We start from the raw sequence: 15,849 nt of genomic DNA on the forward strand, positions 1-15,849 counted from the left end.
CTTCGTCTATAAAACGTACAATTCGATCGTGGAAGACATCTCTTTCACTGGTCGAACGTCGAACCGACACTCCCTTTGGTCTCTTTCATCTCTTCTTTCATTTCTTCCTCTCTTTACGGGGATGAAAAGAGAGGTTCGTTCGTTTACATCTCCTATCGTCGTCCTTCTCTCTTTTTTTTTTCTAAAATACGTAGCTCGCTTTTATTCCCAACGCGGAAAACGCGAGAATCTAAATCGATGTGATTTCTTTGCTTCCCCGATTCCGAGAAAACCGAGGAAAAAGAAAAGATTAGCTTTCTTTTTGAAAACGTGATGCAGACGAAGGTGCTTTGTTCCTTGAATGCACGTCTGCGATTTCCCTCTACCCCCGTGGCTCTCTTTTTATTTTACGTTTGATATACGTATTTCTTTTTTTATATTTTTTAATACAGATAATCTGCGATGAATGATGTAATAAAATATTTGTATATAGTATTTTTTTCAAAATTGCGCAAATTTGACTTACAAATTAGTTCTCGAAAAGTTTATCAGGAAATAGGTGTTGAAGGGTTTTCTCTAAATCAAATTTATTTCTTGATATAACATACATGTGTTACATTTTTTTAATTGTGCGCAATCTGATTTAATTTTAGACGGTCCCCGAAGATTTTTTTTGCAAAAGTGTGAAGGTCTCTCGAATTTATATATAATTGTTTATTCCCTTTCAATATTTCTTGATATATGAATCTTTTTATAATCTTCCTAAAAAAAAAACAGTTTTTATTTCGGAGTGGTAATATACTATGAATTAAATCTCATATTTTATCAACGTCTATATTACATAATATAGAGGTGATAATTATTGTTGCTCTATTATATATATATGTATATCTTTCTTTACATATATTTACAAGTGTGGAATTACATAGTACACATAACCATTGCCAGAATTGTAAAATGGAATTTAGATTTCGTAATCGCTTAGAGACATCATGTTTAATGTCATTTCGAAGTTGGAAGGCAAAGTAAAAATATATTACACTGCGAAGCGTAATTACATCTGCCATAAAACTGTAATACATAAAAATTTTTGGTGTTTTTGTCAGTAAATATAATTCTTGTGTGTCTGTATAAACTATATAATATATATAAATATATTAATATATTATATATAATATATATTAATATATTATATATTTATATATACATATAATGTATATAAAGTTCCTAATTTTCCTCTTAATATTTTTCTGTGAAATACAAAACTTATTAGTAATGATATTAATCTATGTACTCAGGTAACTAAATATTACAAACGATAAAAATATTATATATAAGCAATAATTTAATACAATCCGCAAAATTATACCATCTTTTTACAGTTCCAGTTATATAAAGAAATGATTGAGTGGAAAAATTGACTCAAAATTGAATTAATTTGTTACATAATAATAGAATATACAAAAATGCAATATGTGCCGTTAAAAGGTATAATAAATATAATAATAACAACAGATGTAAAAGTGTATCATACATAAAAGTCTCGTATAGCATTAAGGTACATCGGAGTTTCCAAAAATTCTCAAATCGATATCATTGCTGTTAACTATTGACAATCAAACATTTTTTTCACTTTTTGCACAATTTAATACTCTGTTATACATTTTACATAATTTTGGACGTGTCTACCAGATTTAATTATAATAAATTTTAAGTGTATATGTATATTATAAAAAGAAATTATATTTTAAACTTATTTAATTTTTCAATTTTGAAGAAACAAAAATATAATTTACCTAATAGAATTACAATAAATTATATTTTCTGCAAAAAAAACTAAATAAGATAAAATAAAAATTTTGACATAATAGAATTGAATGACGCCCTTGTCATTCATTGTCTCTCATCATTGATGTTTAATATAATATATCCAGAAAAATTCCATTTCACTTTATCATAAAATTTTTTCCTATGATGTCTTTTACTATGGAATTGTAAACACTTCGCTCGATGATTCTATTTGGGCTATTTCAACAGCATAATGCATTCATAAAAATTTTTTAATCGTTTACGACAAGGAAACCACTTCCAACAGCATCGAAGATTATAGTTTCATGATGAAGCAGAATATCGCTGTCATCGTCGTCGTAAAATTTACGTAACACCTGAAGAAGTGTAAAAAAAAAAAAACAGTCACAGACAGCGATTAACAGAGGATAAATTTCTTTCCTTAATCTAGATCCAGCTGCCTTGTACTGAGCGTTCCTGTGTGTAGTTTTGACGTTCTCATTTTCCTGAATGATTTGAGTAAGTCCTCCATCGTGATGGGCCGCACGGTATCATGAAATTCTTCGTCATATTCATCGTCTGTATTGTTCTCGTACTTGAGCCCGTCGCTGTGAATTAAATGACATTATATATAGAAGCTGATACAGCGCGCGATTTCAATTTTTGGAACTTGCACAGTTCTGAGCTGTATATAATACTATATTCAATTTACTTTTTACGAAGTGTTTAAATACATACTGTGAATATAAGTAATCTCTAATACGATATATAGATGCGTTTCGACAAAGTTCTTGTAAATCAGATCCAGAAAACCCTTCTGTATGTTTCGCCAACGTCCCCATTTCGACGTTGTCTGCGGTTGGCTCGTTTTTCAATATCAATTGCAAAACTTTCAACCGCTGTTGCTCATTCTGAAACATATATTGGCATTACTTTCTATAATTATGGATTAATAATCATATAAAATTTAAAATCGCATAAATATACCGGCAATCCAACATGGAAAGTCGCTGGCATACGGCGCAGAATCGCTTTATCTAAATCCTGTGGCCTATTGGTGGCTCCCATTATAATCACGGTACAGTCAGGATCGGTTATCAAACCATCCCACAACGACATGAACTGGGCCTTCATCATTGCCGTGGCCTCGTGATCCTGTGAATTGCGCGATCTCAAAAACGAATCTGTGTTAAAGTTAAAAATATATTAAAACAAGAAATTGTATTTGTTACAAATAGATCTGATACTGATACTGATAAATTATATTAGAAACATATAGCAGTTGTATCCAGATTTATTTTACAATATTTTTATTACCTCAGAATTTTAAAAAAGAATCAAAAAATGAAGATCTCTAGGATAACAAAAATATTCTAAAATAAATCTAAATACAAAAGATTGTTTCTTGGTGACGTACCTATCTCATCAACGAAAATAATGCAAGGCTGCAGTTTCACTGCCAATGAGAAGACAGCAGCGGCCAGCTTCTGACTTTCCCCGTACCACTTATCAGTCAAGATGCTCACGTCTAGATTTATAAAACGTGTTTTCGCCTCCCGTGCGGTAGCCTTGGCAATCATAGTCTTGCCACAACCTGGCGGACCGTATAGCAATACTCCCTGAAAGTAACCAGCACAAGGCATATTTAAAATATTGGATTTCTCTTCAAGGAACCTGATCTGGTACCTACCTTGGGCGCTTGAGTCAGCTGCGAATCTTCAAATAACTCCTTCCTCTGTATAGGCAGGATGACTGTCTCCTTGAGTTCTTGAATAACGCTGTCTAGACCGGCAATGCTGCTCCACGATACTTTGATATCATTTGGATCTACCAGATGATTGGCTATTATCATTTCGTAGTCTGTCAATTGATCCATGTCAAAGGATCGCGCGTATCTGTCGCTCTCTGCCAATTTACGTAACTGCTCCCGAGCCTGAAACAATTTACATGTAAGATATAAACCGCCAGTTACAGTTGAAGCGTTGTTTGCAAATTGAAGACAATTTGTGACTCTGAAATTTCCTTGAGAAGATATGTAGGATGACTTCGAACCTTCTTCTTGGCTCTTTGCTTGGTACTCCTGGTAGGATCAAGCTGACTGATAAGCCATCTCATGCTGAAGAAACCGATCGCCGCAACACATGTCAATCTCGCTACCAGCATCAGCACCTCATGTCGCGTGAGACCAGCGCTCGCTGCCATGTTCATCGTTCACTAGGATACTCTGTTTGCCGAACTTGCTGCCACGTTGTGCTGAAACATTCAACACGGTTACACTTAAGAAGAAGAAACGAATAAATTCAGGAAATGCAGCAGTTGTAGAATTGTTAAGTAAAAATCGAAAAGTTGCACGTGCAAAAGCACAATGAATTTGGGAAAAAAATGAACTTAAAGCTGAAAGTCTGAATGAAGAGAGGATGAAGTTTTGTTAGTCGCTGTTCGTAATATTCTCGTTTTGTCGGACCGCGAAAAAAACTGCAAAAATCTATGGTTTACGCAACAACGGCGGTTTACCCGCAATCATTACCGAATCGGTGCTGGTCTGCGACACGCCGAGGGTCACTCCACTACGTACTCCTGGCGACCTAACCTCTCCAGGGCTCCGATTTCGTCGAGCGAAGAAAGCGGACAGCGATTTGTAGGTGTCCTAGGTGTTTGTAGGTTAGAGCGGAACGCGAGAAAGCAGGAAACATGCGCGGTGCATTGCGCATTGCGCCTTGAAGGGGTTGAACTGGTTGAAGTCGGATTTGTTCAACGGCGCTAGTTACACTCTCTGCGCTTCGAACAAAACGCTCGAGTAGCTGTGACGGAAAGTGGAACACCTGCAGGAAAGCGCAAACAAAACGAACAAGAGTTTTGTCATATCATCTGTGAACAAGAGGATGAACGCCGACGGAGCGACTTCGGTTAAAGGTTAAACACTATGATTAATTTAATTAATTCAACCGGCAGAATTACTTACCGCAAAATTTCCATTCATATCGTTCGTCGTCTCGAATTTTTTTCCATTTATTAAACAATAAAAGATTATATTTTATTTAGGTTAATTAGCAGAACCAGATACTGCTCGGCTTAATCGCCGATTAAGTTAATCGAAGTCGAAGGCATTCTTTTTAATACGAGAAACGATGAATGACGCAAGCGAGATGTCAATTGCATTAATTCAGTATGCGACAAGCGTGTCCTAACCGAGGGGAAAAAAGAAAATAAAAGCAATTTTTACACAGAATATACAGGTAATAATAGCAATAAACCTTTCGAAATCACTTTCGAAGTCAACTTCTTCCTCGAGAATTGCGGTTCGCCGATTGATGATGAAGAAGTCGAAGCGAGTCGATCTCACTTGGTAAATAGGTAAATAACAAAAACGTTTTTATCGCAACCAATATATTGCAACAGTTTTTATTGTAACGTGCGAGCCCGAAAATTTATATCATTGTCGAACACGTGTCAAATCGCGTGGTTTAAACAGTGAATACCCGATGTATGCAATCGTACGTAACGTAACGTACTTGAAGGAAATCCTCGACAATAAAATTCCCCGCCAACTTTTCCGTGTCGTCTTATCTGCGGACTGGCGGCAGATTCAAATTTGATAATTGAATATTTCAATTCGCGATTATTTTGTTATTGTTTTTTAGAATTATATAGGTGTGAATGCCACGATTAAGAGCTCGAAAAGCAAATCAAATCAAATAAACAGATTGCTTAAATACAGGAATTAATGCGAATTAAGCTGAATTAAAGGTTTCTTACAGCAAAATTTATTTCAAACTGTGTGTCTGAAGTAAATTTTACTGTGAGAAATCTCTAATTCAGCTTAATTAAATATTCACGTCTATTCATGTACTCCCTTTCTTTCTGTATACTGAAAATAAAATGATATTTTATACATAAATTTAACGGAGGCAACAAACAGTATGAAAATTAAAGCTAAAGTAAAATGCAAACAGTGAAAGTTACAATCTAAATCTAAGAGAGTCTTATTATCAAACAAAGGAATTAACAACCCCGCTAGGTCGTTGAAGACATTCTAACTAGACTGAGAAATTAAAACAAATATTATCAAACAGTAAGTGTCATATAGCCAGGCGGACTGAAAAGTCAGTGAAAACGAACAGTTATTTCAATCAGTATTAGTGTGAGAAGTTGCGAGGCTGCAAAAGGTTTGTACTTTAAAAGACAGTGTGTGACAATTAGACACCAAATGCTTGGAGAATAAAATAAGAAATTAAGGCTGTTAATTTTCAGATGAACAAAGGAATAAGGTCTTTAAATGCTATGTGACAAAAGCACAAACATCGGCGAACTGCGGTGAAACATCGTTTTGTATGCGCAGTAATTTTGTAACATCGATATCTGGATATTATATTCATATTAGCTTGGAAACTTAATTTGATAAAAGGAAATCAAAGAAGTCAGTTGCCACATCTGTACACGCATTAGTCTAATAATTTTGTCATCTGGACAGTGTTCGAATATTACCGAAGCATGTCGTCCGCAGAGAAACGTAAGATTTCAAGTTCGACTGATCAAGATTCAACGGAAAAGCGAATGTGTATAATGGAAGAGCTGGAAGAGGAGGAAGAGGTGGAAGAGGAGGGAGAGGTGGAAGAGGAGGAAGAGGTGGAAGAGGAGGAAGAGGCGGAAGAGGAGGAAGAGGTGGAAGAGGAAAAAGAGGTGGAAGAGGAGCAAGTAAGTTCTTAACAGTTGTTTTCTCAACTTCGTTGACTACCCAGCAAAAAATTTTTCATATATAAACATTTAAATATAAATAATTTAATGTATAAAATATGTCTATACATGTTTTCTTTCTTTTGTACAATCTCTGTTCGTATGTACAAGACAAATAATATGAAAAAGAATTAGATTTCTTTTTGCCCATATATAATCATATTTTATATATGAACAGAGATTATTCAAAAGAAAGAAAACATATATAGACGTATTTTATATAATATGATTATATATATATATATATATATATATATTTTTTTTTTTATAAAAATTTTTTATTGGGTACGAGTTATTAGAACATTAGAAAGCGCATAAGATTTTGTGTAAACAAATTAATACATTTGTGATATTTTCTAAAGTGACAATTCCATGCACTCTACATAACAAAGAAAATTTACTTCCACTAGCATGTGTAATTTGAATGCAATTAAAAAGTTTAATGCAAAAAGTCTGGTTCAGACGAATGCATTACTTTTATCAGAAAAGATAGAATTCTATTTAGGATATATAATATAAAAAAATATTTAAAAAATTGGATTTATACAATATACATCAAAATGCATAGGATTATAAATAAGAGTTTTTTCTTAAATTTAACGGGAATTATAGATTTAAGTATTTAGACTTAGACAAGAAAGCAGTTTACAAATAATTTGTGATGAAATTTGACGCAAACTTGTGACAAAACTTTTATTTATGAAATCAATTGTGATTAACGAAAATAGCCGTATTTATATTTTCTCCTACAATTTAGCTATTTATTCAACTTTTTCTGATTGTTTAATATAAAGTGTTATTTTTGTTTAAAAAAAGATATATTAAGTGTAGAGTGTCTAAAAAATCTCTTATGTATTTTTAGTTAAAAGTCCGATTTCAAGTGGCTCTCATCTATACGTTTAAACATATGTTATTACATGTTAGGATATTTGATTGAAATTTAATATATTTTATTTAAAAGCACAGAAACTTTTATGACATTTCGATGTTGATACTTATTCATAAGTAAATTAATTATTTACAGACTTCTGACGAAAGAGAAATTGAGAATATCTCTACAGAGAATATCCCGAAAAAGCAGCAGACAGTATCTTTGCCATCTTCACCATCTATCACGAGTTTTTCTGAAACACAGATTAAGTCGAGTATACTTAACCATACATGGAAAATTAATCAATTTTTATGGCTTTGTAATACTATGAACACGATAACGTCTCCACCATTTCCAGAAACTGGTCAATACGTAATTCAAATGAAAGTTTCAAGCCGATGTCAGTCAACGAATATAATATCCTTTTATATACTTACTAATAATACATTTAACGCTTTGTGTACCACTACTATAATACTATCGTGTGGAAGAGTTCTATTATCGAAATCCATTTCAGGTCCTATATCGAATAACACATTGTTAATTCAAATCTTTGGAGGGGAGCTTCCGTTGTTAGATAAAAAAGATGCGCTTGTAATACGTTGCAAGTTCGAATTTTTTTGTAATCTGATAAATAGAACTATACGTACGAATTCACTACCATCTTCAACAGAATATTCAAAAGACGTGACATATTTTGAAGACTTGGCTTTTGATGAGTTTTGGCTTAAAAATAAATCAGTTTTATTTTAGAAAAAAATGTATCAAAAAAATTGTGCGCCCGCAACAGTAGTTTAAGAATATTTGCCTTAAGATGCCATTTCACATTGACGCTCGACGCTCATTTTTAACGAGCAAAAATCTTCAAAAATATTTTTTATTTATATATGTACATATAAATTTAATTTATATATACATGTAATATATATACATGTAATATATTTATGTAATATAAATAAATAAAAATTATTATTTCTAGTCATGTGATTTCGCTTAGACGTTAGCGTCAAGAAATAAAGTTGAAATTATTCAACATCCAACGCTGAATCGTTGATCGTCCCATGTACACTCAAAAATAAACTTTGAAATACGTAAAATATTAATTATTTTTAAGTAATATCTTCAAGTAGTAATAGTTTACGGATATACATATATATATAAATAAAAAATATTATTTCTGAAGATTTTTCTCACTGAAAATGAGCGTCGAGCCGATCGAGCGTCAACGTGAAAAAGCTCCTTAAGGCAAACATATTGAAGACTTGACCTTGAATGAGTTCGGTTTAAAGATGAAGAATTAATCAAATTTATAATAGGAGAGGAACAATATGTTATATCAAGAAAATTGTTGTGCGCCACGAATAGTAGTTACTTTAAGAATATTTGTCTTACACATGAGAGAATAGAAAAATATGTGACAAATGAATTAGTAACGTTTAATGAGGTGGAATCTTTTAAACAGATTTCATTATATATTATAACTGGTTCAATAAGACAATGACTGGTTCGTGGGAACATACCCTTACCTCAGGAAAGGAATCATTGACGCGCAGTGTACATCATACTTATCAGCTGTTAATAATTTTTTAAAACGTCACAATCACATTGGCCGGTATTCATAATCAGATCTTATACATATAAGATCGTCTTAAGTTTATTTTTAGATATTCTGTAGCCAATGAAACGAGTTGTTCAGCATCTGAAGATAAACTTAAAACGATCTTAAATATAAGATCTGACTATGAATACCGGCCAATGTGATTATGACATGTTTTAAAAAATTATTAACAGCTGATAAGTATGATGTACACTCCGCGTCAATGATTCCTTTCCTGAGGTAAGGGTATGTTCCCCCCTTATCTCAGGAAAGGAATCATTGACGCGGAGTGTACCAACTGTAAACTTAACGTGTGTTAACGTGTGTTAACGTGTGAACATTATTTGTTACGCTATATATTATTGAAACTTATACAGCTTGCGTTATCGTTGAATGTCAAATTTTTGGAAACACATTTTGATAAGTTTTATTAAATTGCACATAGAAGAAATTACGGACACTAAAGAATTTCAAAGCCTACCGCAAAAAGATTTAAATAAGATAATGGTATTGATTGAGAAAAGTAAACCACTTGAAATCAGCACTCATCAATTCTTTTCGCCACCACCTGGCAGATAAGATATTTTTTGCATTGGCTAATATTTGATTTATATAATAACATTTACAGAACATGATAAAGATATTTTTCTTATTTAATTAGTGAACGTGCTTTCTTCTTTTCCACAAATATAATATACCTTCGAATTTGTATATATGTAAGAATTTATATACAAATAAGTATTAATACAAATTGAGAATAATTTGTGATTTGAGTTTAGATGTAGGTATAAGACTATTACTAATTATACACTTAATGTAGTTTAGTTGTAAATATCTCAAGTCTACAGGTTGATCTAGAACAAAAGGAAATGGAAAATTATAAGAATCTTTACAAACCTATGTTATCTATAAATGTTTTATTTAATTTTATCAGTTCTATATCGTATTAAAAATTTCCAATTGTTCTGTAGATTATTCTGTGCGTATTACAGTGTCAAAAGTCAAAATCTTTAGCATCAACCTTTTCAACGAGCGAGTTATTATTTATATTAATGAAATTTAAACTTGATTTTTATGCCTTCAATGCTTATCGCAATTATATGTTTTCGATATTGTCATTAATTTGGATTCAATAAAATACGATTAAATTGAAACAGAAACAAATTCATAGTTATTCCTTAATATATGTAGAAAACAAAATCATCCATAAACTTATATTTCGTTATTTGTTTATATTTCTATCGACTGATACATGTACGCGGCTCTTTCTTATTTATTAGTATACATGTCCTCTCTACAGTAATGTCAGAAACCGGCCTCGGTAGCACGTGAAGGGAACGTGGAGAGGATGGCTCACGTGCTGCACACAAGTGCGAGCCGTGTACGTGGCGCGCTCTCAGCGCTCATATACGTACATACACGGCACGCACATGTGTGCGGCACGTGATCCCTTCCCTCCAAGTGTTACCGTATGCTACAGAGGCCGGTTTTCGTTACTTCCCCACATATCTTATTACAGGTGAGTCAGGGCTCAAATTTGGCATCTCAGAAGTGATCTGTGGTCGAGATTATTTGTTAATTCGCATTGTTTGTTGCACATCTTGACGTTATATTCACCGTAGCTTGAAAACTTGATTTTTGGTAAAAGGAAATCAAAGAGGTACCAGTTGCCACATCTCTACACGCATTAGTCTGATAGCTTCTTCATCTGGTGTGAGAATATTACCGAAGCATGTCATCAGAGAAACGTAAGATCTCGAGTCCAACTAATCAAGATTCAGCGGAAAAGCAAGAAATATGTAAAATGGAAGAGAAGCAAGTAAGTTCTTAACAGTTCTTTTCTCAATTTCGTTGCTCCATAATTAAAATGCTAGAAAGCATACGAAATTTTGTGTAAACACATCAGTATATTCGTGACATTTCCCAAAGTAACTATTCAGTATTTTGTGTGACGGAGCAAAACTTATACACATATAATGTATCAAATCTGTTTCTTCTACTAGCACGTGTAATTTGAATGTAATTAAAAATTATTGTAAAAAGTCTATTAATTATCAGAATTTAATATAGAACTCTGTTTATACGTAATATGAAACACATTTTTTCAATTATATACTTGTATATCAAAATATGAATGTGATGGTATAAAATTATAAATAATTTTTTTTTTTTAATTTAACTTTTATAGATTGTCTAAGACTTATTGTTAGATAAGAAAGTAGTTTTCTAATTATTCTTGAAATTTGACACAAAATTTTGACAAAATTTTCAAGTATTTATCGAAATTGATCATGATTAACGACAACATCCATGTTTAAGTTCTTTCCTACAACTTGGCTATTCATTGAATTTATTCTATTTATGATTATTTTACATAAAATATGTTATTTTAATTAAAAAAGATATTATAAAATATAAGGTATCTCAAAAATATTTATGTACTTTTGGTGAAATCAGAACAAGTGGTTCTTATCTGTACATGTAAACATGGTACTACATGTTACGATATTTATTTGAAATTTAACGTATCTTAACAAAAAAAAAATATATATATATATTGATGCTCTGAATAAAATCAAATAAGGTTAACAAAATTAGCAATAAGAAGCGCAGAAAATAGGGCGCGTATATATTTAATTATAATATAAACAATATTTTCAATATTATCTCATCTTTTGTTTATATATATAAAAAAATATATATGTTTCCTACTTACTGCATCCAGCTCTTATAGTCAATCTATTTTATTAAACGCTAAATATCTCGCTTCGGAGGGCAGACCGCCGCATTTTTCTGCCAGATTCTTTCGTTTCGTGTCAAAACGCGTCGAATGAGCATAATTTTATTGACATTCGAGGTGCAGCGCGTATTCTAAATAATTACCGACACTTTTCTGCCAGGTTCTTTCGTTTCGTACAAAAACGGGTCGATTGAGCATAATTGCATCGAGATTTGAGGTGAGGCCCCTAAACTGTATAATTACCATATTTTGTTTAATTTAACTTCTCACCTATATGTCATGACTTTTGATTTAACGGAAATTTTCATCGTGAAACTGAAAATTTCACGATTTGCTTTTCCGTTCGTTACAAATAACGGCGATATGATAATTAAACGATGGTAATATGTACAGCCCCCAAACACACCGAAACGACCGGCAGTGGGAGAGGATGACGATGAATGGAAGAGTGTGAGACAGCCTAAGAAGCTCGACGAACTAACGGAGAAGGAAAAGCAAGATATATTGAATGAGAAATTTTGGGCGCCTGAAGTCGAAGAGTTGGATGAAGCGACGCTCGAACGTCTGATCCTTCTATTCGAGATAAGAGATCTGAGGAATCAAATAATGAGACTCAAATTCCCAGATCAACCGGAGAAGTAGGTGAATACGTAGAAGCTAAATGTCGGATGGAAATCTCAATGTATAATTGTTTTCGATTTATTTTTGGCCTTTTGCAGGTTTATGGAATCCGAAGTAAAACTGCACAAAACTCTGCAAGAGCTTCAAATTGTAGCAGCAACCAATCTAACCAATTTGTATTATATGTTAATGGTAGAGTTAGGCGCCGTACCTTCTTTACTAGAATTGTTGTCTCATGAAAATACTGATATAGCAGTTGGTGTGGTAGATCTTCTGCGGGCATTGACTAAAGAAGGTATATTACACGAATTTCAAGACGCGGATACACTTATCGATGCTTTGTTGGAGCAACAAGTTTGCGCTCTCCTAGTACAAAATCTCGAGAGGCTTGATGAAACGGGCGTGAATAAAGAGGACAGCACTGTTTATAACACAATTGGTAATTACTTAATAAACGTGCATATCGTTTATCTTTCTGCAAAATAATGTTTCTACTAGATTAACTCAACGACGGTTTTGATTTCCAGACATTTTTGAGAAACTACTGGAATTTAGACCAGATCTATGTGCGGATGCGGGAAAGCAGGGATTGATGCAATGGTTGTTACGTCGAGTTAAAATTAAAACAAAACGCGACGAGACGAACAAATGTTTAGCCAGTTTACTCCTATCTATACTTTTGCAGGATACGCCAGAAAATAGACTTCTTTTAGGTGACTTGGATGGAATTGATGTTTTGCTACAACAATTAGCTGTATGTATTTGTATGTTTCTCTAAGCCCTTGCATATAACATTACCAAGCTGAATTATCTTAAAACCGATTATTTACAGTATTTACAGAGTCACGATCCGCAGACTGCACAGGAACATGAGACGAATGAAGACATAATGGAAAATTTGTTTAACGTTTTGTGCTCAAGCTTAATGGCTACTGTAAATCGAGATAGATTTCTGCGTGGCGGAGGCCTCCAACTTATGAACTTAATGTTACGAGAAAAAAAGATGTCATGGGATGGATCTCTCAAAGTGGGTTTATTCGCAATAGACTTTGTTGGATTTATATAAATTACTATAATTAAATTATAGGTTTTAGATCACGCTATGAATGGCCCGGACGGAAAAGATAACTGCAGCAAATTTGTAGATATTCTTGGATTGCAAACTATATTTCCTCTGTTTATGAAAACCCCAACACTCAATAGAAAAAGAATGCTTACTGCAGAAAGTATGGCCTCGATATATCTATTAATATTAGTAAGCAAAATTTCAACTTATTTAACTGTTTATAGCGAAATAATAAATAATTAATTTTGCAGAACACGTGATTTCAATCATAGCAAGCTTATTAAAGAACTGTAAAGGACAACAGCGTCAAACATTACTTAGTTATTTTACGGAGAATGATTATGAGAAAGTGGATAGATTAATGGAATTACATTTCAATTATCTTGAAAAGGTAGAAGAAGTGAAAAAGAATGGGAAGGTACGTGCACAATGAAGAACATTTAACAGAGACATCTAAAAATGAAGACGTATAAAAATTTACACTCTCTTTTTATTTTTATCATAAGGACGATGAAGACGAAAAAGAATCGTACTCGAGAAGATTAGACGGCGGGTTATTTATATTACAGTTAGTAGATTATGTACTTCTAGAAGCTTGCACTTCCGAAGGTTGTCCGCCTGCAGTCAAGGAACGAGTGACAAGAATCTCGGCGCAGAGATCCCTTAAAACAATTCGCCACATCATGAGAGGTAAATTATGTACAGTATAAAATCTATTTACATATTTAATCGTATTAACAATGTATTCATTCACATGTTTTTTGTTTCAAAACCAGAATACGCCGGTAATTTAGGAGATGCCGGTGATACAGAATGGAAAGAAGCAGAGCAACAACGTATCTTACAATTAATTGAAAAATTTTGATATGACTTTTCACATAGAAGACATTAGGGATGTTGCAGAATTTGAAAATCTATTGCAAGAAGATTTAAATAAGATACTGGAATTGATTGAGAAAAGTGAAATTTTTGAAATCAGTACTCATCAGTTGTTTTCGTCACCACTTATGACAGATAAATTTACGTTGGCTGGTAGTGATTCATAAAATAATATACATAATACAGGATAAGGATATTTTTTTATTTAATTAATAAACATGGTTTTTTCTTTTCTATAATTATAACTTTGAATTTTTATATATGTAAGAATTTTATATGCAAATAAGTATTAATACAAATTAAAAATAATTCGTGATTTGAGTTTAGATGTATATACGAATAAAACTTATTAATTATAATTATATAAATCGAAAACTATTTAATTATATTTATTATACGTATACTTATTAATTTAGTTATAAGTTTTTCAAGTCTACAGGTTGATCTAGAACAAAAGGAAATGGAAAATAAGAATCATTACAAACCTATGTTATCTGAAAATGTTTTATTTAATTTTATCAGTTCTATATTGTATTAAAAATTTCCAATTGTTCTGTAGATCATCTTGTGCATATTACAGTGTCAGAATTTTTAGCATCTACCTTTTCAACGAGCAAGTTATCTTTCATAAATTTATATAAACTCGATTTTTGTTGTTTAATGTTTATCGCAACTATACGTTTTCGATGTTGTTCATTAATTGGTGATAATTAATTGGAGTTCAATAAAATGCGATTAAATTAAAACAATCAAATTCTTATTTATTTCTTAATATACCTACATACGTAGATAAGTATAGTATATATATAAATTATATTTTACTTATTTCTTTTTCTATCAGTTTATTTATCTTTGTTTTTAATTCAGAGACATATGGTATTGGCAAATTATGTTTATAGAGATATTCGATTTAATAGAAATATATTGTCCGATCATCGGTAGATGGAAGAAAATGTTTCACAAAAATTATAAATTGGTTACTCAAAGTCGAAATCGAGTTAAATTTAATAACTCATTTCAAAATTATAAATTTGTTTCAAAAATAGAAATTAAGCAAATATATTTTTGGTGAATTTTGTATCTTTTTTAATATAGTTTCTGTGCTTAATTCGAAATGAAATTTTATATCATCACTTTGGCAAGAAAATAATTTGATAGTAAAGGTAAGGCAAAGAGAGAACAATGAAAGCTCTGTAATCGGATAGAAGAAATCTATTTCTAAGCAATAATAATATTTTTAAAATATAATATTGGATCTGTCAGTCTGTTAGCGTATTTTAGCGATGAAATTAACAGTTATTGCATAAATGAGAAAGCCGATACGCGTGTTAATTATTACAGTAAGACTTGATTACGTAAAACTCTAATAAAATATTTTAGTATTTTGAAATTAATCTTATTGTCAGTGAAAATAGTCGTGAGTTATAAAAGTTCTTCATGTAGCTCTAGCATCAGTAAGATCTGATTATTCAGTTTCTTTCGGCAACTAATCAGTGTATCAAATCAGATTTGAGATTTGAACCGTGGCGCCCGCGGCTCACCTGGAAGATAGATGGAGGGGACACGCATTCTAA

At 32.2% G+C, this 15,849-nt stretch overlaps 2 protein-coding genes and 1 long non-coding RNA gene across 6 annotated transcripts; 1 reads left to right on the forward strand and 2 right to left on the reverse strand.

Annotated features, from left to right (window-relative positions):
- Positions 1 to 549: 549 nt before the first annotated feature.
- LOC139808611 (outer mitochondrial transmembrane helix translocase) lies at positions 550 to 4,498 on the reverse strand. The gene is made up of 7 exons (XM_071770784.1): positions 4,295 to 4,498; positions 3,820 to 4,020; positions 3,458 to 3,700; positions 3,185 to 3,386; positions 2,755 to 2,951; positions 2,506 to 2,678; positions 550 to 2,375 (listed from the first exon to the last, which is right to left on the reverse strand). Exons 2-7 carry the CDS (start codon positions 3,973 to 3,975, stop codon positions 2,210 to 2,212), a joined length of 1,137 nt encoding a protein of 378 aa, XP_071626885.1. The 5' UTR covers positions 3,976 to 4,020; positions 4,295 to 4,498; the 3' UTR covers positions 550 to 2,209.
- A 3,024-nt stretch (positions 4,499 to 7,522) lies between these two features.
- Positions 7,523 to 8,106, reverse strand: LOC139808625 (uncharacterized). The gene is made up of 3 exons (XR_011730912.1): positions 8,023 to 8,106; positions 7,810 to 7,892; positions 7,523 to 7,625 (listed from the first exon to the last, which is right to left on the reverse strand). It is a non-coding gene; the product is annotated as an uncharacterized lncRNA (long non-coding RNA).
- Positions 8,107 to 10,372: 2,266 nt separating this feature from the next.
- Positions 10,373 to 15,029, forward strand: LOC139808546 (beta-catenin-like protein 1). Of its 4 annotated transcripts, none has more exons than XM_071770654.1 (11): positions 10,373 to 10,488; positions 10,618 to 10,788; positions 11,870 to 11,926; positions 12,103 to 12,347; positions 12,429 to 12,769; positions 12,858 to 13,084; positions 13,163 to 13,357; positions 13,418 to 13,556; positions 13,648 to 13,814; positions 13,903 to 14,086; positions 14,173 to 15,029. In XM_071770654.1, the coding sequence occupies exons 2-11, from the start codon at positions 10,702 to 10,704 to the stop codon at positions 14,259 to 14,261; spliced, it is 1,731 nt and encodes a 576-aa protein (XP_071626755.1). In that variant the 5' UTR covers positions 10,373 to 10,488; positions 10,618 to 10,701; the 3' UTR covers positions 14,262 to 15,029. The 4 variants fall into 4 exon arrangements, with proteins under 4 accessions (XP_071626755.1, XP_071626747.1, XP_071626770.1 ...); XM_071770646.1 differs by having other exon boundaries at positions 10,423 to 10,488; positions 10,592 to 10,788; XM_071770669.1 differs by lacking the exon at positions 11,870 to 11,926 and having other exon boundaries at positions 10,424 to 10,488; positions 10,592 to 10,788.
- The last annotated feature ends 820 nt before the right edge of the window (positions 15,030 to 15,849 follow it).

The sequence above is a fragment of the Temnothorax longispinosus genome, chromosome 1 (genome assembly GCF_030848805.1).
Source record: "Temnothorax longispinosus isolate EJ_2023e chromosome 1, Tlon_JGU_v1, whole genome shotgun sequence".
Classification (NCBI taxonomy): Eukaryota; Metazoa; Arthropoda; class Insecta; order Hymenoptera; family Formicidae; genus Temnothorax; species Temnothorax longispinosus.